The 27,573-nt window shown below is 39.5% G+C and overlaps 1 protein-coding gene across 1 annotated transcript; it reads left to right on the top strand.

Annotated features, from left to right (window-relative positions):
- Positions 1–4,322: 4,322 nt before the first annotated feature.
- LOC146665368 (F-actin-capping protein subunit alpha-2) lies at positions 4,323–27,387 on the top strand. Its single transcript, XM_085412990.1, has 10 exons — positions 4,323–4,455; positions 19,488–19,551; positions 21,102–21,153; positions 21,497–21,560; positions 22,519–22,725; positions 23,590–23,669; positions 24,862–24,940; positions 25,415–25,486; positions 25,719–25,781; positions 26,270–27,387. The coding sequence occupies exons 1-10, from the start codon at positions 4,417–4,419 to the stop codon at positions 26,408–26,410; spliced, it is 861 nt and encodes a 286-aa protein (XP_085269116.1). The 5' UTR covers positions 4,323–4,416; the 3' UTR covers positions 26,411–27,387.
- The last annotated feature ends 186 nt before the right edge of the window (positions 27,388–27,573 follow it).

Here is a 27,573-nt window from a genome sequence, read left to right on the forward strand (position 1 = left end):
TTCTGGCAGTCTGATGGATGAGTCTAAGTTTGGCGGTTGCTAGGAGAACAGTACTTATCTGACTGCATTATGTCAAGTGTAAAGTATGGTGGAGGGGGGATTTTGGTGTGTGGTTGTTTTTCAGTTGAGTTCAGCCTCTTAGTTCAATTGAAACTTTTTGGGAAAGGTCTGGGGATGGCCCCTTCCTGTTCGAACATGACTACACACCTGTGCACAAGGAAAGGTCCATAAAGACACGGATGAGCAAGTTTGGTGTAGAAGAACTTGACTGACCTGCACAGAGTCCTGACCTCAACCTGACAGAACATCTTTGGGATTAATTAGAGTAGAGACTGTGAGCCAGGCCTTCTCATCCAACATCAGTGGGTGACCTCACAAATGTGCTTCTAGAAAAATGGTCAGAAATTCCCATGAACACACACCAAAGTTTTGTGGAAAGCAGCCCCAGAAGAGTCGAAGCTGTTATAACTGCAATGGGTGAGGAGTCAAGTGATTACCAAACAAGTCTTTTGAGATTTTTCTTCAGGCTACCACATGTCAAAAAACAACTTTCAGGCAATCAGTCAAACAGCTGTTGAGACAGATCACTAAAACATAACATATTATATATATATATATATATATATATATATATATATATATATATATATATATATATATATATATATATATATATATATATATATATATATATATATATATATATAATGTTCTTCCTCTACAGCCCCCCCAATTTTTGCACATGTCGAGGAGCGTGTCAGGCTACATTTCACTGTGTGTTATACTTGTAGAACTATGCATGTGACAAATAAAGAACCTTGAACCTTGAAATCAACCTCATGTGGAAATAGTCATTAGATTAGTCTGGTGGGGAACAAGAATTCACCTGACTGTTGTTGAGATATTTGGGTCCACTAGCGGAATAACAACGAAAAAGAAAAAGAAAAAAAATGCCACCCCCATTCAGTGTGCACAAAAAAGCAGTTTGCATATATGTGTTTTGTTTTTTTAATATTTGCCAAAAACCATATCCTCATTTCACCCAGAGGTCTCTAACCTTCAGGATTAAGCCTCAGTTTTAGTTCAGCAGTGCACACTCTCATCCATCTGTGCTGCTGCTGTCCTCATTTCAACACAGCAGCTTTTGAACTGGCACGAAAACAGAGTACTAGATACTGTCAGGAGGTGCAGAAATACAGTCTGCAGCTCTTTGATGACCTGCCAAGAGAGCATTTTTCACATTGATATTAAGATGGCAAGAGAATGGAGAGGGACACCATCACTCAGCATGGTATAACCAAAATGATACTTGTACACAAAAGTTGTGCTTCTTTTTTATACAACGGTTCATCCTTCAGTACATCTAATGCCTCACCGTTTTTGACTCTTCTGGGTGGCTATTGTCTAAATGTGAACAGTGTAATGAGTATCTAAGGTGACTAACCAGTGACTGGGGTGATTCATAAAGCAGCCTTCTTTTCACATGCAGAGAAACTGTGTTCTCAGTGCTCCCTTTGGTCCCCGGAGGTGATGAGTAGCTCCAGTGTCGACACAATGGCTGCACTGCAGGCCATTCAACTCCTGTGCAGATTACAGGGTTTTTAAAAGCTCCCAGTATGATCCTGCACAATTATTGAGCCACTTGTCCTGATGACAAGGCCTTATTGGAAGAAGATACTGACTTACTGATTATAGCAGTCATCCATAAGTTACGTTTGTAAATATAAGTCGCAAAACTCTTTTTTGAGGGTTTTGTATAAAATGAATTTTAAAAAACAAATAAAGAAATTAATCAAACAAAAAAAGTCATGGTTTTAGAGTGAAACTGAGGGCTGCTGATGATTGATGGCAGATATAGTAATGTGCATTAGAGAACATTACTGTTCTCTTACAGTGGAGTCATGGATGAAGGAGCATAAGGGATGGACAAACTCAGGCTTGTTGAAAGACATGGATTACCATTATCAAGTCACCGCTGTTGCTCTATAATAGTGTCAGAATACAGTTTCAACTTGAATACCAAAGTGACCCCACCTAAACAAACAGAGAGCAGCAATGTTGGCATGAACACTCAATCTTTTCAACAGACAGATAAATTACAGTTTGGAGGTAGAGAGAAAAGATGAGAACTTAGCTGTAAGGCAGCAATTTCGTGCAAAGCTCAAATTCAGAGACTTAGCAGGAGCTCTAAGTGCACATCTGAGCAATGATTTTATTATAAAATCATATCTTTAAAAAAATTGTTGTGTGGAGCCACAGACATTTCAGTTACCTTACAGCAGACGTGGATAGCTTTCAATCAAAATAAGTTACTGTTTTACACAGCACTGTCTTGTGCTTAGGTCACAGTCTGTGCTCCAAAATAGTGCAACTTTAGGAGATTCACCTCTGCTAAAAGTTACTTTCAGTATTTAGGACAGCTGATTAGATTAGCTAGAAATGTTGGACATTAAAGTACTCTGTAACTGAAGTAAATAGATGAATATCTTGAGTGTTTCAGTTTGATATAAAATACTGATAACATCCAACTTTAGCTGCAGTTTCCAAAAATACTGACTCGATGAATTGCTAACAGGTTGAAGCTTTATAATTTAAAAGTAATAACTTCCCCACAACTGCCAGATGTTGTACATCTTATTTCTTGATACAAATGGCAACCATATGTTTAAGTGTGTGTGTGTGTGTGTGTGTGTGTGTGTGTGTGTGTGTGTGTGTGTGTGTGTGTGTGTGTGTGTGTGTGTGTGTGCAGATGAATGTATGATTACATTCTGTTGATGAGAGTCATTTTTACTCTGTTTCCATCTGGGGACCAAAATAATGTCCCCACAAGGTAAACTATTTATTTCATGGTCACATCTTGTTCTTATGGTGATGCTAATGTGATCTTTCTTTCCCCCAATTTGGTAATGACTGCTCGGGTTAATTACAGAGGATGTCTAAGTTATTACTGTCCTTAAAAAACCTCACACTGGTAGTAGGTTTGTGTGGTCCCAAATAAATTATTACATAGAATGGGAAGATTCAATGATCAAGACTTCAGTGACTAAAAGAAAACACAAAGACGAATTTATAAAGGTTTCTATTGTTTGACGAGTACACTCAATTATTTAAGCAACCAAATGATATAAGAATGATTCAAGTTTCCGTAGTAACATTAAACAGACCTCTGTGTTTCTGTCACTTTCAGACCCTGCCTGTGTTTCCCTGGGGGTTCTGTAATAAGTAACATTATCTTTGTTTGCGTTCCATGTGCAAGCAGATGATTCAGAGAGCGACTTTGTAAACTTTAAAGAACAGTGTTAGCACACCATCTAGTGGGGAAATGTGCAGCATACACAGTGTGACAGAATCTCTTTGTAATCATTGGGGATTTCTAAATCGGTGTAATCATCAACATTATTAGTTTACCTTAAACTGTAATATTAAGGCTGAACTCCACAGTCCCACAGTTACAAGCAGAGTCCTTCCCTCTCTGTTACCGGGTTTTTTGCCCACTAAAGAAATTAGTCCTCTGTGTACATGAAAAAAACACAAATATGTTCTCAAATATGTTCTTTTAATACAACTTAATATTTACTGGCTTCTGCAAATATAAAGCAAATATCCATCCATCCATGTTCTGCCACTTATCATCTCTGCTCATGCTGTTGCAGAGGCAATAGTATGAGCAGAGATGCCCAGCAAGCTACCTCCAGCTCTTCTTGGGGGAGAGAGAGGTTTTGCCAGGTAAGCTGAGAGACACGAGGTCCCCTGTGTCTCCCATCTGGATATACTGTACCTGAAACAGTAGTCCTGATGCCCAAACTCTGTCAGCTGGCTCCTTTCACTGTGGATGAGCAGCAGTTCTACTCTGGGCCATGCTATGTGATAACTAGCCAAATGTGATGAGAACCAGGACCCCAAAACCCTTTCCCAGATGAGGATGCCAGGAATCCCACCCTCCACTCAGGCCCGGGGAAGATGATGGTTATGTCGACCATGGGACTCGGCTGGATTCTGCCCCAATGAATTACTCCTATTGGGGTCTAGTCCTTTGTGGGTCAAGGTGGAGACCTTGGTGGTGTGGTTGCTGAAAAGAGCCTCAGATATACTCACTCTACAGCATTAAAAACTTTAATATGCTATTGATCCCCAGAAACAGTATGTATTATTTGAATGAGTAGTAAAAATATTGCAAATATCATATAATTTAAAAGTTATGTAGAGTACGTTTGCAAATTGATAGTGAATTAGTTCACTCTGAGTTGAAACCTTTTTTGGAATTAACCACTGAACTAAGCAGTGGCTTGGAGCTTCCTCTTTCACAGTCAGTACAGCAAACTTCGACGGAGCATCAATCAAAACCGAACCGACGTGGGAACCACCCATCCCGTGACGTCACTGGGCTCTGACAAGCTGGTGGTGCCGGAAGAAAAGATGGCGGATCATGAGGAGCAGCTATCCGACGAGGAAAAGGTAAGATGCCGATTTAATTCTAGGTTAAACCTCACAGCGTGAAACGGTAACATCCAAAATCTGAGTTGCATATGGTCCTGGCTCTCGGTGCATCCTGGCGTCGACCGGCATTATGAAATTTGGGGAAAACCCAGGCCTCAGCACAACCTCTGCTGCTTCTGCTCTTATTTTTAGCTCAACTTCCGCTCATTTGCGAATTTCAAACGGAGGCTCCTTGTACGGTCCTGACTCAAAATAGGAACCGTGAACGTCTTATACACTCACCTATGCTCACCACCCGTTCTCTTTTCACCCGGTGGACATGCCATTTCACTCACGGGTCTCTGCTTACTTGTGTTATGGAAGTTTTCATGCACCATGGATCCGCTAGCTAGGTTAGTTAGGGTAGCATAGCCGCAGCCTGCTAACAGACAGCCAGACTTACTAACACGCCCTTTCGCCTGTTGGGTGCCCCTTTTCTGTCTTTAGAAGTTAAAATATTGGAAGCGGTAGAGTGCCGGGTCATTTTATGAAGAGCAAACTGTAAAATCAGCAACCGTATGCTATAGTCTAGCTAGTTTGATAACTCTCGCCCCTCTAAGAAGTAGCAGAGAAAGGTGAGGGAACTACGAGATCCCCTGAAGGATATGCTAGAAATTAAAAACTGCTTTTATATTCTGTCCTGTCGTTTGAAAGTCTGTTTCTACCGCTGTGAAAGCCTCATAGCAACCAGTGTTGTTTCTAAAACTGTAGCAGAAAACTGACTCATAATTTAAGCAGGATTTACACCAGTGACGCCCATGCAAGAGTGCTGCAGGTTTTTCTCATTTCCTTATAAGAGGACATGCATAGCTGACAGGACGTGTGCCTCAGCTAAGGGGTTTGCACGAATCCTTGTTGGACTGCTAAATGCATTTTTTCGTCGCTATATTCATTATAGGCTTTGTTAACAAAGTCAGCAGTTAGCGACGAGCAAATTAATATGGCAACTTTTATGCAGGGTATTTATTAATTAATTGTCAGCCTTATAATTTATTTATTATATTGTAAGGTATTAAACTATAAAAGTTTGCAAATGTTTATTGTAAACATTTAAAATGTATTTAACATTGTTTCTAGTGTTTATTTACTTGCCGGACTTCACGATTTAAATGCATAAATGCCTCAGCAATGAATAGATAGTACGAAGAAGCCATAGTTGGAGGTTAACATACAGAACGGTGTATATAAATGTGTAACTGGTAACCTGTGTTAAGGCTCTCCTCATAAACATGTAGTTCTTCCCATTAACCTTGTTAATATCGCAGTTAGCCATTAAAAATAAATCTTTAATAACTCTTCTGTTTCCATCCTGTGAGTTACGTAACACACTGTTCAGAGTAAGAACAGAAGAAGGGTTTGTTTCATTTTGCCCTGTTCCACATCAAACTATAAAAGTTTCCAGAGTTCTTTTTAGCAATTTAGCAGCTGCATTTGTATAAATGTGTTACACTTTACAACTCACAAGCATCTGCCATTAACCAAGCTTCGAATTTATAAGTGACTGTATGGTTTTGTTTTTTTTTTCTTTTTCTTTGGCCATGTACTACATTACATTTCAGGACCACCCGAAATGTTTTTTTTTTTTCAGGTGTGTTCACACAACATGAAGCTGTGGTAAACTCATTGACAGCATTGGATTTTGGTTTTGCGAAGAGGATGGGAGCTCCTTTAATCTTGTAACCACACTGGTTTTGACAATTGTTAAGCCACTTTCATATTTTGACCAGACAGTTTGATTTTTGCAGAGCTGAAAGAATGATGATTGGCTTCATGCCAGGCTGACTGGTAGTGACACCAGACACGAAACCAGTGTTATGCAGTGTTTACCTGGGGGGAAATTGCTCATTTCCTTCTCCGAATACAAGTGGTATGAGGCCAAGATGCATTATGCATCTATTCATGGTGGGTGCGTTCCATTAAAATCGTAGTGTACTTTAAAGGGCCGTCTCCGGTGCATTCGCTCCGAGCAGTCAGCCATCTGCTCTGGGCCCGTAGCCCTGTTTTGTAAAACACTGAGGGGAAAAAAACTTGAGGGAGGAAATGAACATTTTCTTCTGCTTGACACAGTGACAGTGGGGAATAGTTTCTATAATTTATGATTTAGTGTGTATATCCCTTTTACTGTCCAGTCATGATTTGTTGAATAAAAGCAACTCATCCACGTGAGTGTTGGTGACCTGCCAGAAACTCTAACAGTGAGTAAAAGTGACAACCAATGGTACTTTCCAAACTCTTAAGTGAGAAATCTCCCTATTTGCTTTTGTGGGACTCCGCACTTACTCTGATGTGATGTTAGTGAGATGACTGTTTTAAGTTGTGGTGGAAGGAGTTGCAGTATTATTTTTGATAGGTCTGGAACTTTGTCATATACAGTAAAGAATTTGGAGTTTTGCTCTGGGAAAATACTTGTTAAATGTCTCCCTGGAGATTGAAGAATTTCTGTCCTGCTTGTGTTGTGGCCGTTAGCCTCATTTTGGTATTCATAAAAAAGAAAAAGGAAAAAAGCTGGAGCTCCCTGTTTGAAAATTAATAAAGAGACTCTGCCATTTGTAAATGATTTAACAGCAAGAAGAGTCATCTCTTCCACAGTTACCAAGCACTGCTGTGAGACTTCTTGAGTCATTTGGGCACCAGCCTGCAAGCTTCCTGATATCAGTACAGAAAGAACACACAGTATTACAGGAAACTGTTGTTGCACAATCTGTTAGCAGTCAGTTCTGTTGCCTGAGTTTAAGTGTCTGGGTGTCTTAAGTGTTAAAAAAAAAGCAGTCAACTCTATGATCAGTCAACTTTATGGTTTTGCTTATTGCTCAACACAACATCCTCACTCAACCCCTGGCTAGTAAATCAGACTTCTATCAGTACAGGAAAAAAGCTCATTTAATTACTTTCATATAGTGCTTAATCTTTAATAACAGTATGAATTATTAGCAGGTTTATTTTTCAAATTAATAATTTGAATTAACAAAACAATTGGTGACTGAAGCTTTACATGTTAGACTCCTTTGTGCATGCGGTAGGTTTTGCTGTTATAAAGTTGTTGCTATAAACACTGGTTTCAAAAGAAAAGATAAGAAAAAAAATTAGTTATCATGTTTTTTTCTCAAGTGATTTGTGCTGTTGGGGACCCATGTGGCCAGCCAATCAAGTTGTTCGACATATTATTATTTTTATTTTTTAACAGCAGTTAGGATGACGATCTAGTACACAGTAAATTAATTCACAGGCCAGCCAACCCGTTTACCTAATAACATGTACTTACCTTGACTTTGTCGTAGGACTATGGTAAATGGAAAAGATATTTGTAAGAGTAGTCTGACTTTCGGTGCTTTGGTTCCTGTTTCAAGAAAGAGAATTAAGCTGTATAATCGGCTGTGACAAACTTCACAGCTGAGGCAGTACTGTCGAATGCCATTTATATAGGGTTGCAAAGTTTTTATTATATTTTGTTCATTGACCCTTTTTTGTTCAATTAGTAGTCCAAGATATTCAGTTTCTATTAAAATATGATAATGGAAAGCAGATCAGTACACTTGAGAAGCTGGGACCAGCTGAATTTTTGGGGGTTAGAGTTGAGGAGTAACTGGAAGTATTAATCGGATACAATCACTCAATAGTTGAAAGCATCACATGGTAGTTTCAGCATTTTTGAGTTTCGGTATTTAGTTCTTCCTCTTGTAAGTTGGGAAGAAATAGCTTTATACACTGTGAAAATAGCTGTTGGTGTTTTTTTTTTTTTTTTTTTTTTTTTTTTGAGGTTTACAAGTGTTTCAGTTGTCAGCAAGTACACATGACGCACCCGTGCTGGTGAGCAAAAGCAAACAAAGCTAAGCAAATGTTATAGTTCCCCCTTTTGCCCACTAAAGGGACACAGCACTCCTTGAAGCAGAATGATGATCCAGACTGATGGGAGCCATAGAGGATGAATAACAATGCAGATTTATGTTTTGATGGTGATGCGACCATAAATGTGAAAGGAGCACCACAAAAATCGAATGAAACATTTTAAAGCAGAATTAGTTTCGATTTTGTGTAACAAGAGAACTGGACTGTCATGGCTGATAAATGGTAAAGTTAGGTAAAGTTAACATGTTTAATTGTCAGGGAAGACAGAAAAAGGATAGTTGCTTGATTCCTACCTGGGGCATCAGTGTAAATGATCCATGTTGTGACGGTGCAGAAAGCCATTATGGTTAAAATTATGCACCAAATCCTGTGTATAGGATAAAGCCTGTTGTGATTTTTTTTTTTTTTTTTTTTGGGGGGGGGGGCATTTTTCTGGCTGGATCTCAATAAAGATTAGAATGGCAGAAAAAACTGTGTCAGAAAATATTTAGATATTACAGTAATTTACATTTTACAATAAATTACAGAGAACAAGATGCTTGCAGAGTTCTTCCTCTTCTGGGAGATGCATTACTCAGATTTTCTCTTGAGATCACAGTAACTCATTTGGGTTTTTTTTTTTGTTGTTGTTGTTTGTTTGTTCTTTTGTTTTTCCAAACTTGAGTAAAAAGAGCTATAAAGAAACCTTAAATAAGGTCATTATCATCAATAAACTAAGAGTGAAAATAAATCACCCTTCATTTCATTTGAAAGTCCCAACAGTCCCAGATGTGTCCCTGAGCTTGGCTTTGAACAGCTGTCTTAGACCATGGGGAATACATAACTAACGGCCAGAACTTGGTGGTTTTTCCATTTTTAACAGACAAATTCAGGAGTCCTGTCTGTATGTGGCTGTAGCAGAATGAATGTGGAGATGTGGAAAGAGAACTCATGTATAGTTGTGTGGCTTCACATTTATACCGTTGTCTCACATCAAACTGGTTAAGGCAGCTATACAGAAAGGAGTAGCTTTACCCTGGTAGGTCTGCTGTCTGGAAGTTGTAATGCAAGCTGCTGGTACTAAATGTGTCACATAGTTGGCTACTTGGAGTAAAATGATCCTATTCCTGTTGTGAGCAAAGGTGACATAATCTGCAGTAGACAAAGCTGCCTATTCACTATTAGTACAGTTAAAGGTTTACTCGCTAACTGCGACCAGAAGTTTGCTTCTTGCCATAGTATTCATCATATGTACAGTGGGGCAAAAAAGTATTTAGTCAGCCACCGATTGTGCAAGTTCCCCCACCTAAAATGATGACAGAGGTCAGTAATTTGCACCAGAGGTACACTTCAACTGTGAGAGACAGAATGTGAAAAAAAAATCCATGAATCCACATGGTAGGATTTGTAAAGAATTTATTCGTAAATCAGGGTGGAAAATAAGTATTTGGTCAATAACAAAAATACAACTCAATACTTTGTAACATAACCTTTGTTGGCAATAACAGAGGTCAAACGTTTACTATAGGTCTTTACCAGGTTTGCACACACAGTAGCTGGTATTTTGGCCCATTCCTCCATGCAGATCTTCTCGAGAGCAGTGATGTTTTGGGGCTGTCGCCGAGCAACACGGACTTTCAACTCCCGCCACAGATTTTCTATGGGGTTGAGGTCTGGAGACTGGCTAGGCCACTCCAGGACTTTCAAATGCTTCTTACGGAGCCACTCCTTTGCTGCCCGGGCAGTGTGTTTTGGATCATTGTCATGTTGGAAGACCCAGCCTCGTTTCATCTTCAAAGTTCTCACTGATGGAAGGAGGTTTTGGCTCAAAATCTCACGATACATGGCCCCATTCATTCTGTCCTTAACACGGATCAGTCGTCCTGTCCCCTTGGCAGAAAAACAGCCCCATAGCATGATGTTTCCACCCCCATGCTTCACAGTAGGTATGGTGTTCTTGGGATGCAACTCAGTATTCTTCTTCCTCCAAACACGACGAGTTGAGTTTATACCAAAAAGTTCTACTTTGGTTTCATCTGACCACATGACATTCTCCCAATCCTCTGCTGTATCATCCATGTGCTCTCTGGCAAACTTCAGACGGGCCTGGACATGCACTGGCTTCAGCAGCGGAACACGTCTGGCACTGCGGGATTTGATTCCCTGCCGTTGTAGTGTGTTACTGATGGTGACCTTTGTTACTTTGGTCCCAGCTCTCTGCAGGTCATTCACCAGGTCCCCCCGTGTGGTTCTGGGATCTTTGCTCACCGTTCTCATGATCATTTTGACCCCACGGGATGAGATCTTGCGTGGAGCCCCAGATCGAGGGAGATCATCAGTGGTCTTGTATGTCTTCCATTTTCTGATGATTGCTCCCACAGTTGATTTTTTCACACCAAGCTGCTTGCCTATTGTAGATTCACTCTTCCCAGTCTGGTGCAGGTCTACAATACTTTTCCTGGTGTCCTTCGAAAGCTCTTTGGTCTTGGCCATGGCGGAGTTTGGAGTCTGACTGTTTGAGGCTGTGGACAGGTGTCTTTTACACAGATGATGAGTTCAAACAGGTGCCATTCATACAGGTAACGAGTGGGGGACAGAAAAGCGTCTTACAGAAGACGTTACAGGTCTGTGAGAGCCAGAGATTTTCCTTGTTTGAGGTGACCAAATACTTATTTTCCACCCTAATTTACGAATAAATTCTTTACAAATCCTACCATGTGAATTCATGGATTTTTTTTTTTTCACATTCTGTCTCTCACAGTTGAAGTGTACCTCTGGTGCAAATTACTGACCTCTGTCATCATTTTCAGTGGGGGAACTTGCACAATCGGTGGCTGACTAAATACTTTTTTGCCCCACTGTATTTTTTTTATAAAGGAAAGAAAAAAGAAAAAAAGTGAGGGTGTAGATGCCTTTAATGATGTACACTTTTAGTTTGCCATCAGGGTTGCAATTTTCTAGCACAGGTGATGGATGAAGTCCAAAGAAATGCTGTGAAAGGCACCAGTGGGAAGAAAGGAAAACTTTCACATTCATTAGTGGAGATAAAAAAATGATTTCATTGTTTTCAAATTTAATGGATTAAGAGTTAACTAAGATTTTTTTAAAACTGCATTTCTTGTAATGCAATGAATGTGAATGAATGAAAGTCAGTAGTGTAACCCTGAACAAAAGGACTAGAGCAGGTGACAGATATGAAAAAGAGAGCACATAGTTCATAATTCACATACATCATAATTACTTTAAAAAGTCATAATCTCTTGCCTGTCTGCCTCTGATAGTATTTATCTCCATCATCACAGATGTTAGGTCTTGTTGGTTCAGCCTAATCTTGTGTCGACCAGCCACCACCTTCTTATTTTGATCAGCAGTGGGACATTTCTGTTTAGCCTGCGGCTACCTGACAGTCTTCCTCATCTTTCTTGCATCCTGCTGTGTTCTCATTATCCATAAATTTTGATCATCCAGGCCCCCAGCATTTGCCCCTGACAGATTGGGTTGTCTGTTCTGTAGCATTTAAAGCGCCACAGATTTCTTTTCCTTTTAAATCTGGGATATTGAAATGGCTGCATGCCAAGTAAGGGAATCAAATTCACGGACACTGTAGAGCTTAAAAAAGGCATTGGTAAATATATTGCCACAGTTTATTCCTGCTTTTCTATGTTATTGTCATTAGTTTAATGCATCTGGAATTGCGTGATAATGATTAGGACAAGTGTGGTTTCAATGTTAGTGGGTGTCATTTGGGATTAAAGAAAAGGCTCTTACTAAGAGGGTGCAGGATGAGAGTGTCTGTTGTAAAAAAGCGGGGTTGTTGGGTGGTATTATGAGGATGAATATACAGTGAGCAAGTTGAAAGAAAGGACACCAGCTGGTGTCTGGACCAAGAGAGTACAAAGACACAAGAATCCCACACCACAGGGGGTGCCTGTGCTCCTCATTCTTTGTGTGTATGAGAAGCTCCAGTATTATTGTTCCAGCTTTTTGGTTAGCTTGTGCCTGTACAACAGCTTCTCATGCTGCACCCTCTAAGAGCCATTAGAAAGATAAGTGATAAAACTGTTAAGGAGTATTTTAAAAAGCCCTTTTTTGCACTGAAAAAAAGTTTGGGTTGTAATCAGACTGTGATCCAATCATGCTGCTTTTTTCTTTTAACTGCAGTAAGCATTAAAAAGTTGGATATGAATTAGAAAGTGATTTATCCTAAGCTGTGGAGATATGTAATAATAGGGATGCACTGATCCAACATTTATTTAACTCAAAAAGATGGAACGGGTATCTGTGGTAATGGGCTGATCTATTTATTTTCAGTTCTGTGTTGTTTGAGTTTATGTCACCATGCAGCAGCTAGTGGTTTAGCTAATGTAGCACAGAGTTGGGTCAAAGCAGAGCGACCGCATTTGTATTTCACACCTCTTACACTAACAGTTTTTTTTTTTCTTTTTTAATGCTTGCATAAGTATTTCACTTAATCAGAAACTGTTGTGAAATGCATTGATATGACTTAAGCTCAGAGTAGATGGTGCTTTGGCTTTTCCCTCTACTTGGAAACTCATTTATTTTAACTTATTGTGTCTGGTCACAGACATTAAATAGGGTACAATCTACAAGAACCTTGGTTCAGGTGCAACTGTGAATGACAACAGTTTGCAGTATGACTGTCACTGGTGCAAAGAAATTAGATAAACAACACCCATATACTTTATCAATTATTTTATTTATCTTGTGTCTGTCACTTATTATTCTACTAATAAATCATTACATTTATATTATTAGACATATTTAATAGGGGTGCAACGATATTCGTATCGATATTGAACCGTTCGATACAGTGCTTTCGGTTCGGTACGCATATGTATCGAACAATACAACATTTGTAATTTATTTTATCAACTTTCCTTCTGACGATGCTGTCTGTGTGGAGCGCTCAGTGAATCTGTGTTCGACTACTCCGCCTAGGCTGCACTGTCGAGCGCAGATCCACTGAGCGCTCAACACAGACAGCATAGTCAGAAGGAAGAGCGCAGGGCAAGCTAGCAAGACAGAAGTTAAGCTCTCCTTGCAAGATGGACCTCCCCCACTCTCATTCAGATCTGGCGTTTGGAATTATTTTGGTTTTCATGTGACGTATGACCCTGAAGGTAAGCAAGTCATGGACTAAAGTAAAACAGTATGTTGGATGTGCCACGCAATGCTTAATTACATGGGTGGGAACTAGTGTGTTAGCGCAGTTAGCTCGTTAACGTGTTGGCCGTCTAGCCCCATGCACGGGGCGATCGGCGGTAGCTCGTTAACGGAGATTTGCCGTGTTGTGGCGTTAAGGTCATTTCAACGAGATTAACCTGAAAGCACTAGTGGGAACACAACGAATATGACTGCACATTTACGCCGACATCATCCTAGTGCAAAGACAAAAACAACAAGCATGCTACTAACTTTAGCCGAGTCATTTAGACAGCTGTTAGCACATGATTCTCCTTATGCTGCTGAGAATATAGCCCAGAAGAAGCGGATAGTATAGCTTTTATTTTGGAAAGAGACATTTCTCTGTAATAAACTCTCTTTTCCAAAGATGAGTGATTCCTCAATCAGATACAGGGCTCGCAAAATCGCTAGCCCGACGTCCTGGGGCTAGCGATTTTTTTCAGACGGGCTACCCTGCCCGTCGGGCTATTGTAGGAAGGAAAAATATATGTCAATGCTTTTGCATTCTTTCGGAAATGTAGCTGGGTAATTATGTCATTGGCATCGGTGAGCCACTGTCAATATGTGACATATTGAAATCGCGTTTGAATTTGCGCTTGTTTTTTTGCTTTCACTTTGCAATCGTGCGAACTGTGTATAGAGAGCGACAGCACTGATCTGTGAGTGATGATAATTTGTGCACCAATTCCTCTGACATCGTCTTATTAATCGTTAGCTTACTATGCAAACATGACAAGTGAAATCTCCCGCAGCTTAAACATGTGAGAGGTTGATCGCGCAGAGAATCGCTGAGCTTATGTGAGTCCGTGTGTAAAAGCAGCAGTATATATATTTCAGTTCTGCTGAGCCAAATAAGACAGGTCGGGGTGAAGAAGTGACAGCCAAAGAAAAGCTTACCACAAAACGGAGAAGTTATGACAAATGAGACTATAAGGCAAAAAGAAAGTGCAGCTTTATGGTTTCATGGACAAAAGAATTTCTGTGGCTGCAATATGACGAGCTATATAACCAGGGCTGCACATAAGTGGTCCGCAGGTGCGCATTTGCTGTCAAAATAAAAAACGCGCACAAGGGTTAGGGTTAAATTTAAAAACTGTACTTTTGAGTTAAAATATATATTTATAATTTTAATAAATGACAAATTAAAAAGGCATGAACATTTTTTTGTATCGAAAAAATATCGAACCGTGACACCAAAGTATCGAACCGAACCGAACCGTGAATTTTGTGTATCGTTGCACCCCTAATATTTAATTGCTATATTTTATTTTACAATAAAATAAGGAAACCAGCATTTAAGTTGAGCCTGACGTGACTTGGTATAAGCAGAATACCCCAAGCCAAGATATGCACAAGGTATACAATAAATTAGCATGAATTCAACTAGTTGCACAGCAGTGTATCAGAGTTCATGCACTAATGCCTGGGAGTTGTTAATATAATTCCCTGTAGAGATTTTTTTTACTTGAGTGCTGCCCATTGTGGCACAGTAGCAGTCAGTGCTCAATGATGAAAAATAGGTCTCAGAGCCCTAAAGTGTCCCAGCATATCTGTGCCCCGGTGTAACGCACTGAGAGAACACTTAACATTGCGTCTACAACAAAATTTTATTGTTGACGCAATGTTAAGTGTAAGGTAATTACAATACGTAATTACCTCGATCAAAGAGCAGGGCTCTAGACTAACTTTTTGCCATGGGCGTACCGGTATGCCTAACTTTTTAAAGTTAGGCGCACACAAATTTTATAATAATTTATATAATATAATGTGTTTTTCTGGATACACTGTGCTTTTTCAGCATTCAAAGATTGATGACACCGTGTCAGAGCACTGGCTATGAATTTCAGAAGGATCAGGCCTTAACTTAACAGAAAAGTTAGCAATAGTTCTTTTCCTATTACAGCTACATCCACCTCTGTCGTGCCTAGGCTGCTCACTAGGGCTGGGTATCATCACTGATTTCTATAATCCATTCGATTCTGGTTTTCAAAGTCCCGATTCGATTCAACTTAGCCTCAGTCAGAAATATTATAATTCTGATCATTTATCAGTACTGACTTCATCAGAATTGTGAACATCACAGCAGGTGCCTTTGTGTGAAAGTAACTGAGAATAAAACACAGAAAAACATGAAGGAGATTTTCCTGGTCTGGCTTTTTATAGCAGATAACCTTAAAAATATTCTACAATGTTCTGCATATAAAGTTTAAATTTCTTCAGTATTGAACAACAGAAAAAATAGGCTTTCTTGTCCGAGGTCATTTAAGTGAAAAAAAGAAAAGAAAAAGACAGCAGCCGACAGCGCTGTAACCAACGGTAGACTGGTGGGTAATAAGCGAATGAATAATACAGAAAACAGAGATTGGAGACGGGAAACTGTTCTTGAAGTATAGAGAGAGAGCTAGCTGTGCATGGAGTGTGATTTTAATAGTCGTGGAAGCAAAACAGCAAAATTCATGACGACATTGATCAAATGTGAAGCGCAGTTTGCTGCTTCTTTTGCTGCTGGCTCGGCGAATTTTGGTTGGAGAGAGACAAAACCTGCAGCTCAGAATCAGCGCAAAAAGACGTAATCACAGCGGACCCGACGCAGAATCGCCGAGCTCCGACAGCGTGTCCGTCTACGGGCCGCCCGAGAAAGACAAAGTTGATTCTGATGCGTCGGTCCGCTCTGTGTTTACGTCTTTGTGTGGAGTCCGTGTACCTGCTCTCATTTGCTGTTTGGTTGTTGTTGAAATGGTTTTGTGAGCTTTAATCTGAGAATCTGGCGTTTCTGGCCAAACACAGTTATATTTAAAAGTCGATTCAGGATTTAACGAATTGATATCGCTTTATTCAAGCTACTCACCTCCCACTTCCACCTGCACTTTCAACTGGACCACGGCCAATCAGAGAGGTCCCGCCCCTTACTATCTGTGATTGGTTTAGTCCATGATAGGGGCATAATGTGTGTCTGTTGTTGACCAAAGGGAAGGTTGCAGATTTTTTTTTTTGCTACCCGAACAGTTGGTCGCACAGGTGCAACCAAATTATTATTTTTTAGTCGCACCACTGAAAAATTTGGTCGCAAATGCGACCAAATTGGTCGCACTCTAGAGCCCTGAAGAGGTTATGTTTGTGGTACTGTTTGTTTGATTTCAGAAGCAGAATCAGTTTCAAGTTTGGTATGTAGTAGAGTTGGGCATTTCAAGCAAAAGTAGTAGTCAACATTTACTGGGAACTATGCAATGGTTCTTTGAAGATCACCCACCATGCTAAACTGCTCTTAAATGATTGTGATCTGTCATGGTACTTGGTAAATGACTCATAAATAGATCCTTATTGCTTGTCTGAACAAAATGTATCCATGTCAACGTTTTCCCCCCACCCAAATAAACCCAAAAGGCCAGCACTGAGCTTGAAAAATTCTCTTAGTGACCATACCAGAGCCTTGCATGCTATGCATGTTTGATGATGCTCTGCTACATGCGCTGCAGGCAGTGTTGCTCGGGTGGTGGAGACTCAGTGCAATAGTAAATCAAGTTTGAGGTACTCGGAGGAAGAAAGAGGTGATGTAACAAGCTTTTAAAAGTCAATACCTTTACTTGTAAACTAATAGAGCGTCTCCATTCTCCTGCTAGTGAATCATTTTAAACCACAGTATGCTCCCTTGGTCTTAGACTTTCATCTCCATTTCCTTAAAATGTGGTTTTTAGCATGATTTAATTGTAAAACCATCCCCATCCCTCTCACTAGCTGTAGGTGCTTCACAGTTAATTGTGTTAAGTTCACACAGTAAGATTCAATTATCTGCAATCAGTGTTACTTGAAGTACTGTTTCAGCTGTTGAGTGCTTGGAAATCTGTTTTTATAGTAAATATTCAAATAGTTTTCTATTCAGGTGTGTGTGTGTGTGTGTGTGTGTGTGTGTGTGTGTGTGTGTGTGTGTGTGTGTGTGTGTGTGTGTGTGTGTGTGTGTGTGTGTGTGTGTGTGTGTTCCCTGCTTCTTGTCAGTGGCGTACTGGGAAGCCCACTGGCCCCCGTGTGTCACCATGAATAACACATTCACAAAGATTTATGGATATTACCGTATCACATTACAGTAAAACTGCAAGACACCACATGAAAATAATGTAGAATAACAATTTTTCTGACACTGAGATGGTATATCTAATGTCCAGCTGTAATTACAGCTCCTGCTGAACTTAAGCACTATTAATAGACTTTATTGAAACCAGATCAGGCTGAAAGGAGTTCAGTTTGATGTCAGATATTTGAACTAGTTAATGTGCTTACAGATTGTCTTTGGTAGTAATTAATATATGTGTGTGTGTGTGTGTGTGTGTGTGTGTGTGTGTGTGTGTGTGTGTGTGTGCTTTTTCATTATTAATCTGTGAATATAGTCGTACTTCCAGCAGTGCAGATCAAAAATCCACCCTAAACACATTTACTACTCAAAATTGGGTCAATTCTGATTTAACTACAGGAGAAGTGTCCAGTAGCTAAAATTATAAGTGCCCAGTCAGCAACATGACAGCTCTTTTAATTAAGTTCCCTAAAATATTTTGGAAACCCCACAAACGCGTCCAGCTCAGCTCTAATTCCAGCTTTAAAGAAACCCAACTCATCCCCCTCCAAACCTTGTAGCGCAAATGATTCTGTCTCGAGGTAAAACACCTGTTGGTCTTGAATAACAAGCAATTTTTGCCTTATATGCATTGCTGATCCTATGACATCTCAGCAGTTGACTGGATTTGTACTTTAATGGATGAATAATTAGCTTAACTGACTGGTATTTCTGTTGCTGATTAGCAAGGGCAGCAACAAATAAACATCCAGTTTAACTAATCGCACGCATATCCAGTGCTTACATGTTTCACCCTGTAAGTGCTCCTGTTTTAGATGACAGTGACTGCATTTTAATACAATTAAGAACATGGATATGTGATGGCTTTGTTTTTCTACTTAGCTGATATAACTAGACTAAATAACATGTAAACCTGGTTCTTAGAAAAAGTGTGTGTGTGTGTGTGTGTGTGTGTGTGTGTGTGTGTGTGAGATGCAGTCTGTTTACACTGCCGTCCAGTGTAATGAGGGAAACCCAATGCAAATTAGTCTTCCCGCAGGGATTTCAAGTCATAAACACACACAAACAGTTTTCCGCCATCTGTTTAGCAAAGACTGTGTTTATCTGTTATGTGCTCAAATGCACATGAATTTTTTTGTTGTTTAATGTAACTGGGTCATGATGATCTCATGACAGATTAGACTAATGCAGATAAACTTTGATCTCAGCATAACAGAGAGACACACACAGACACACGTTGTTTCCCAAGTGCCTTCCTTTCTCTGAGCATTGCTCATTAGCAAAAATCAATCTGCTGCTCTCTGTGAGTGCCTAGCAGTAGTGTATATACACTCACTAATAAGAACCCATAGGACCCACACGTGCACACACATTCTCTCTCATATGCACACTTTCTCTGATATACCAGCTTGTGAGATGAGAGGGAACCTGGCTGAGCTGCCGTCCCCTGCCAATGATAGAGTGAGGTAGAAATGTATAGGGGTAGGGCAAGAGACCGTGTGTGTAGTAGTGCTCAGCACATTTTTATTTCCTTATATGGTTGTAAAGCAAGCAAGAGAGGGAGGGGCTGTCAGCTGGCTGTCAGTTTGACATGTGACCTGGAAACAGGAAGTGCTGTGGTATAGCAGAAGAAGAGAAGTATAGGAGGTTAAAAAAAAAAAGACTGTTCGATGCTGCTCAGATATTCTGGAGACTGAAATGTCAGAAAAACCTCACTCCACCCTCCAAACCAGTGAGACAGTCATGTTACACCCTCTGTTGGTGGCACTGTGTACACATGTTTACACTGTGAATTTGAGCTAAATATGAATGTCACATTTTAGCCCCTATTTAAAATGCAGGCAACACGCTGATATTTCTGCTGTTTATATCAGACCACTGACATGTAACCTCTGCCTTCTATCTTTGGTTTTAGGTGCGCATAGCGGCTAACTTTGTCATCCACGCCCCACCAGGAGAATTTAATGAAGTTTTCAATGGTGAGCTTTCTGTTCTTGTTCCTCTGTATATTCTTTCATAAGATTAACAATGATTACATTGCTCAGAACTTGTAGTTTAATGCAATGTATGAGTCTGCAATCACCAAACATAAATACATAAAAGTGTATTTGAATAGCTTGACTTATGTATAAAGAGACTGTCTGCAGCAAATTCTGTTTTGTTACAGTTTCCAGTAACTCTGTATTGACAAAAACTATTGTTAAATGTAAAAGTGAGGGAAATGAAAACATGAAAGGCAAACAGTGAAAATGTGATATAAATAATTATATGGGTAATGTTTACATTTTTTATCATCCGTGTCTTTTGTTGAAGAGATATTAACTTCAACTTGTGTTAGAACCTAGATGTACTTTGGTATTATACCATTTTGCACCATCAGATGGTGTAATGAGTCACCTTTATTTAAGTGGCCAAATCATTGAGCGTATATTCTCATTCTCTGGCCCCCTGGAAAAAGCAAGCGCCTCTTGAGGAATTGTGGTTAGCTGGGAAAAATATCAAAAATGTCAGCGGTGCTGACATTTTTAAAATACTGCCTGGTGTAAATACAAAAAAAATCGGAATACTTTGTCAGTCCTAGAGGAAATGATTTGGTCACAGGTGCTCCAAGACCGTAAAGCAGCCTTTGGTACATGGTTTAAAGCCGTGCCAACTATGTTCTAAGTAAACAATTAGAGACTTGTTTTAGTAAGTTTTTATTTTTAGTCTGACAGCTTTTGTCAACATCAGAGCCAGGAGGCATCAATGAAGTGTGAACTGCTCAGGAGTTACAGAATGCTGTATTTGTGTTTCTGTTGTGTATGCCCTAACCCTTTTACATACAGTATAGCTGGCTACATTGAAATAAATAGTACAAAAGGGAGTCTATACATGGCCACCCGTTCAACCATCATTGGAGAGCAAGTCATGTACACACCATTAATGTACATTACAGTACTGTGTCAGTGCAGCACTGTTTTTTGTCTTTGTGTAGGTTTCTCACACTAAAATAGTTTTGGTTTCAGTTAATACAGAGGACCTAAAATAGAATCCATTATTTGGATTTTATGGCCACCAGGAAATTAAATTGAGACTGTGATGTTTTGCTCAAAATGTGTCTCGCCCTGCAGCACCAGAGTTGACACCACACTGTCACAGTAGTGCCCCTCGAGACAGTGTGTATGTGTGTCTTGGCTTTGTTAACGACTCATCCTGGCCCGGTACATGTCGTCACCTCAGAGGAACGCCTTTGGGGTTGTCTGTTTACCGCTTATCACAGCCTGTCAGCCACACACACTCATATGCACACACTAAAAACAGTCCCCTGTTGCAACTTTTCCCCCTTTCATCTCTATGTGATTATAGCCTTTTCCACTGAGCTAATTTACCATGTCTGCTTCACTCCCCTGGCATAGATGCTGCAAACACTGACTGCTGGCAGCTGTGACTTTAGTGTTTGTGTGCGTGTCATGGAGATGATCTGCTGTTCCTGTATTCTTTCCTCTTCTGCCACCATTAATAATAATAATATGACAATTTTTCCTCTTAGATGTGCGATTGCTGCTCAACAATGACAATCTGCTCAGGGAAGGTGCAGCGCAGTAAGTCTTCCCTTGTGCTATTTCCACAATTAAAAAATTTCAGATGTTAGACGGAAAATACAGATTTGCATTGCAACAACTGAAGATGAAAGAGGAATACAACTTGAGATTCACAGACCAGACTAGTTTTAGTTGCTTAGGTTTTTACACCTGACCATTTCTCCCCTGTCCAACACGTTAACAGCAAGAAGAAACCATTCAATTTACATCTAAGAGTTCTAGACCTGGACATGCTGAATAGTTACAATTTAATCAACATATATTAAGATTGAAAAGTTTTAATAACCAGCAAGGCGGGACTCCTGTGTTTGCGATCTAACTAACTTGGTATCTCTCTCCGTAGTGCATTTGCACAGTACAACTTGGACCAGTTTACCCCCGTGAAAATCGAGGGCTACGAAGAACAGGTGAGCTCATGCTTTGCTTTTTGACCCTGAGGTTATGGTAGCAATACAGAAGCTAAAGAACAGGACTTTTATTACTTTTGGCATTAGTCACTTTATAGCTCCAACGCACAGTTAGATACTGCTATAGTTGATGCACATCAGAAGAATGAGTGACTCAGTTCATAAACTTTTTCCATGTGGACCAGGCAGTCACAAGTGTGACGTTCCTGTAATGTAAAAGCACAGTTTTATAGAGATCTGTTTCTTTAGCTCATCCAGCCAAGACTATCATCAGAAATAAAAAAGTGACACTTTTCTTGGACTTCAGGGTTAGAAGAGAGATGGTAGCCTCCAAATATATTATGGTTTAAGTGATGCAAAACATAGTATAATTGTATCATTGGCATTAAAAGAGACAAATAAAATTGGATGAAAGATCAAACAAGTCTGAATCTTCTCCTTTAGTTCCTGCAAAACAGGATCACATAGCCACTTTTATTTAAATGTCACTGTTTGCTTGCTGTGCATTTGTGTGAAGGTTGAACACTGCTGAATGAATGTGGCTGTGTTGGCTTTAGTAATGATTGCACTGTCTTATGTAAAGATGTCATCATGTCCCTCTGTTCCCATATGCTGGGCTGAAATTCCCCTGTCTGGTGCCCAGCTAACTGAGCTAAGTGTTGAGGTGAAAGGCAGAAGATGGAAAGTTCAGGCTGATGCCTGTGGTTCCTATTGTTCTCCGTCCTCCTCTTTTCATCCTTTTGTTTCCTCTTCATCTCTCCTGTCTCCTTAGATAATTTACCACAGCTCTACTTCTTTATTGTGCTGTTCTCTTTCCATACATGTTCTTGTCGGATTATTTATTAATTTTTCTTTCTTACATGTTTTACTTATTTTTCCAGTGCTCTTTCATTTTCTATTTCTTGGCCTTCCCACAGCTCTCTTTCTCATTCCTTTACCCCCCCGCTTTATATTTCAGGTCTTAATCACAGAGCATGGTGATCTTGGGAATGGCAGGGTCTTGGACCCCAAGAATAAGATCTCCTTCAAGTTTGACCACCTGAGGAAGGAGGCCAGTGACCCACGGCCCCATGATGTTGACAGCTCCCTGGAAGGCTGGAGGAGTGCCTTGGACTCTGCTGTCAGGGCCTATGTCAAGGAGCACTATCCGAGCGGTGTCTGCACCGTATGTTCAAGCCCACTCTGTTACCAGAATAACTGAACTGCTCACCTCAGAAAGTTCATTTTTTCATTGTGTGTTTAAAGCTATTAGTTTATGAAAACATCAAGCAAGAGGGAGTTCTCCCACAGGATCTGACTCTGGAGTTCAAAACACACGTTACAACTATTACACATTGCTCTAAACTTAACAGCAGAGGCTTGTGTGTAATATAGATGACTGATAATTGGGACTGAAGCTCACTGTTCTCTGGTGTTTTCCTACAGGCTTATAAAAACAGATACATTTAAAAGTCACACACAATTCAACAGAACTGCTCAGAATACAAACATAAACCAGAGCTTTTAGGACCAAAATCTCTTGCCTTTGCATAGTGATCCTCTTCATTCGGAGATCTGTTTTCTATTAAATTAGAACTTTAGTGGCCTTCATTTTGTTTCCACTTGCATTTCAAGATTAATATTTTGTTTTATACATTCGTTTAACCCTTGGGGATTGGAACAGGAAGGGTATCTATTTATTTTTATTTTTTAATCCCTTGCAACAAATTAGCAGCTAAAAGTAGCCTAATGTTATTAGTGATCAAATACAACATGTACAGTCAAATTTAATCAGTTTCAAGCAGGAAGCAGTAGCAGGCCAGTATTTAGATAAGCCTGTCTTTTACTTTGCAAAACAGCTGTTGTCCTACTTATTAAATGTGTTGTGTATATATGACATCCTCTAAGTACCATGACAGGGTCAGGTATATAATTTAAGTTTTGACTATAAAACCACCGTGTGGTGTCAATTCTGCACACGTTGAGCAGTGAAAGTGGCCTTGAGTTGCATGTGAAATCTGAAAGTGTCTTTTTTGTCTTTTGACTTCAGATTTATGCGAAAACCATTGATGGACATCAAACTATCATCGTGTGCATTGAGTGCCATCAGTTTCAACCAAAAAACTTCTGGTATGTGTAAAACAGTCAAAACATTAGTGTGATATTTTCCCTCCCTTATATTTTCTGATATTTCTTGTGTCTCCTCCCTTTCTGCTTTCAGATGAATCTTTTTTTTCAGTACTAGTATTTAGGCAGATGATTTTTAACCTTAACAACAACTACATGTTAAATACAATAAAACCATTGAAATCCTCAAATGTTTCTTGAAGTGTTTAAGGACATTGCAGTAATTGGCACATAACTCTGGACTGTTAGACTCTGTTGATTTTGATCAGGTTAATCTAATTGGATAAGAACTGCACCAATCCTCTTTGCTGCTGGGTCTTATTGGTCTTATAAGTGTTGGGTGTAGTAATCCCAAAACTACTGTACTTGACTGCTGTAATGGTTTGAAAGTGAAATAAATTTTATTTATTTATTTTTTGATTTGCAAATCACAGTGAAAAGGATCAAAACTTTCACATGGAGATTTTGTATCTAATGAAAAAGACATATTAGAACTTAATGATTCAAAAATTTGTCAAAATCTGTAAATATCATTTTTCACTCTTCTGTAATGCTTGCACCCCCACACTAAAATAGAAGTGCGTTTTATTGAAAAATTGGACACTGCGATTTTCACCCTGCAAAGGGTCACCCAGTTGGCCGAATTGGATGGGAGGTCGGTTCTGACCTCAAGACCGCATATTTGATCAGAGCACTTTGTAATAAGCCAGAACTTCAATGTAGTATGCAAATTTTAGTCAAATTAAGAAAATTGGCAGTAGAGTGTCCAAACTAATTTCCATGTCTGTTCACTACATATTAGGAGATGGTTCACTGACGTAAATAGCTGTTGGTCCATCATTAGTAATGCTTTTACTGACATAACACAGAGCAACTCTGTGAACAAGATGTAACACGTTACATCTTTATGGATCTTAACAAAACTCTTCTATGTCATCTTAACTCAAGAAACTCTTACATTGCTTTAAATGAAGGCGCACATTAACTGGTTTTTAAATGTGATGCTATACTTCATACTGTGAATACCTTTCTTACTATCTGTATTGCCACTGTTGTTGACCAAAAACACAAAGTCATATACCTTTTCTGTTTATTTTTCAGTATAGGCGATGACAGTTGAGCCAATGTACTGGACAGTTAGCTGAGTCAAGTAAAAGTGACTGAAGTGTGTTTATCTTTCCTTCTCGTTGTTTAGGAATGGACGCTGGAGGTCAGAATGGAAATTTACCATCTCCCCCTCCACCACCCAAGTGGCAGGAATCATGAAAATCCAGGTATGTTATCTGAACAACAATCTTTGACGTAAAACGGACACACTGTGTTGTGTTATGCATGTCAGCACGCATACTCAAACTCACGTTTACTGACAACATTTGCATGTAGACTTTAATCAAATTCAGTTTCTTTTTTCTTCCTTTGTCATCTTTCTTTCTTTTTTCTCTTTTTTTTTTTACCGTGTTTTGTTTATTTATCACAAAGTTCAGTTAATTTCTGTTGCACCCTTGTCTACTTTTTCCCATAAGCTCAGTACTAAAATTTTGTGTTCTTGGTTTTTGTTGTCGTTTCCTTCACTCCCCCCCCCTTTTTTTTTTTGGGGGGGGGGGGGGAGTGGTTTGTTAGACCTCTTGAGATTTGTTTGTTGGCACACAGCTCTTTGATTTTTTTTTTTTTTTACAGCTCCAATCATTTCATGGCACAGAAGAAATTTTGGTTAGAAATACACTATATATTTCCATATGTATTTCTAGGTTCATTACTATGAGGATGGAAATGTCCAGCTGGTGAGCCACAAAGAGGTTCAGGAGTCCATGTCAATTTCTGTGAGTATTTCTGTGAAGTCCAAGCAGAAGCTGCAACGATCATTCCCCATACTTTTACATTTGTATGTATTTAGGGTGATTACTTGTAATTTTATGTTAGTAATTAAGTTTTGACCTGGTACCAGCTACCAGGGGAGGTTTTCTGCTCTGTAGTTGCAGTGTAGGTTTTAAAGTTTCTTTTTTGTTGGATGCCTTGTCCTCTCCCCTCTTCAAAAGAATGTCATGTTTTCAGAATGAGGCTGCAACTGCAAAGGAGTTTGTTAAGATCATGGAGGCTGCAGAGAATGACTATCAGGTATGTTAGGAGATTTCGTTGAACCTGAACTTTCACCTTAGATCAGAAGTCCTCACAAATGATGGAAACATTTTACAGTTATTACTCCAGCACTTACTGCCACACTAAAATCTTTTGTTGTTTGGCTTTAGTTTTGTGTGATAATCTGTTACTTTTAGTTGTGAGGAGTTTGTGTTACTCAAGTCAGGAGATAATGAAAACATTTTACACGTTCGCAAACTCGCAGCACAGGAAGTCAAGTTTTAGAGTGACAATGAATAGAAAGCTGAGTCACTTGGATGAAGCTGGACATTTTTTAGAGAAAGCTGGACTTTCACAACAAGGCCTGGAGAAAACTCTGACATACCCTAATGTGGTTATAAAACTCCATTTTCCTACACCACACAGACTTCTTCAGACCTGGGGAAAATTTAGATTTATTTGAGTATTATTATTATTTTTTAAATCCAGTCCCCTCTCTGTCTTCATCCTTATTTCATTCCTTGTAGACGGCCATCAACGAGAATTACCAGACCATGTCGGACACTACCTTCAAAGCCTTACGCCGCCAGCTTCCTGTGACACGTACCAAGATCGACTGGAACAAGATCTTGAGCTACAAGATCGGCAAAGAGATGCAGAATGCTTAAAAACCGCAAAGATAACAGTCAGATCCCCACTCCCCGCCCCCAGCCCCTCCATCCCCATCCAAAAAAATGTTGCATGACTGGATAGTTGTATCGTCTTTGTACAAACAATTAGAGAAAACGGGGGCAAAGAAAGGTTTGGTCTCACAGACGTCACATGACACATTGGATGACTGTTTTGATTTTATACAGACACTCTCCTGTATACTGAATTTGTGATCGTATTTGGGAAAATCTATCTTGAGGAAACTTTGCGAGTCATAGGACACAGGGTGGACACTTGTTTGCATAAACACCCTTATGAAATAAAATATCATGTGTGCAGTAAGTATTGCATCAGTGAGACCACACCTTTTTGTTTGGAAAATCTGTTAGAATTTGCAATAATGGTGAAAACAAATTCATTTCTGGGAGAATTTTTGTCTGCATTTACAGAGGAAGTCAGTTACTATGGCTGAAACGAACAACTCCCCACCCCACACCCCTCGTGCCCCCACCACCACCCAAAAAAAGAAGTTTTGTGTTCATTGACTGATATATTTGGCACAAGCAGCCACCACTGTCAGCCACTCAATGTTCTTGTTCTCTCATTCTGGTACTTCCCCCTCACCCTTTGTCCTGTGTGTGCGCTCTCCAGCTTGCAGCACTCCTGGCTACCTTTTGACTTGATATCGTCTGAACTCTCACTCAGTGCAGGGAGTTCTGTGACCACTTAACAAGCTTAATTAACAAGTCATCAGTCGCAAAAGTAATTTGCATAATGTCCAATTTACAATAAAATTTAAAAAAAAGTATCACTTTCTCCTCCAGTGCTTATTTTTATTAAAAACAGAACCTGACTGTATTATATAACAAGGCACATTGTAATATATACCTGTATGAAACATCCTGTCTGTCAGTTTGGTGATTTGTTTCCATGAGATTAATTGTAATTCAGTCACAATTATGTTGCATTAAATGACAAATTTTCTATTTACTGACTCAGTCATAATTTCTGATGCTATTTATTGTGACATAAATGGGGAAGAAAATTATAATATTGGGGTAAAACAGATAAACAACCACACATGTGCATCACTGATTTAACTTAAGGACAGATTTTTAATATGCAATTAATTGTTTGTTTTTTTTTCCCATATTCCATCAGTCTGCTGCCATTAAAGATT

Source organism: Rhamphochromis longiceps, linkage group LG7 (assembly GCF_057381845.1).
Source record: "Rhamphochromis longiceps isolate RC_006_pf linkage group LG7, R_longiceps_female_GT1.1, whole genome shotgun sequence".
NCBI lineage: Eukaryota > Metazoa > Chordata > Actinopteri > Cichliformes > Cichlidae > Rhamphochromis > Rhamphochromis longiceps.

Bases quoted from the DNA above. Each gene is read 5' to 3' on its own strand.
- LOC146665368 (XM_085412990.1), top strand. From the start codon at position 4,417: ATGGCGGATCATGAGGAGCAGCTATCCGACGAGGAAAAG. The intron at 21,561-22,518 runs GTGAGCTCATGC...TTTATATTTCAG, and splicing joins TCGAGGGCTACGAAGAACAG to GTCTTAATCACAGAGCATGG. The intron at 25,487-25,718 runs GTGAGTATTTCT...TCATGTTTTCAG, and splicing joins AGGAGTCCATGTCAATTTCT to AATGAGGCTGCAACTGCAAA.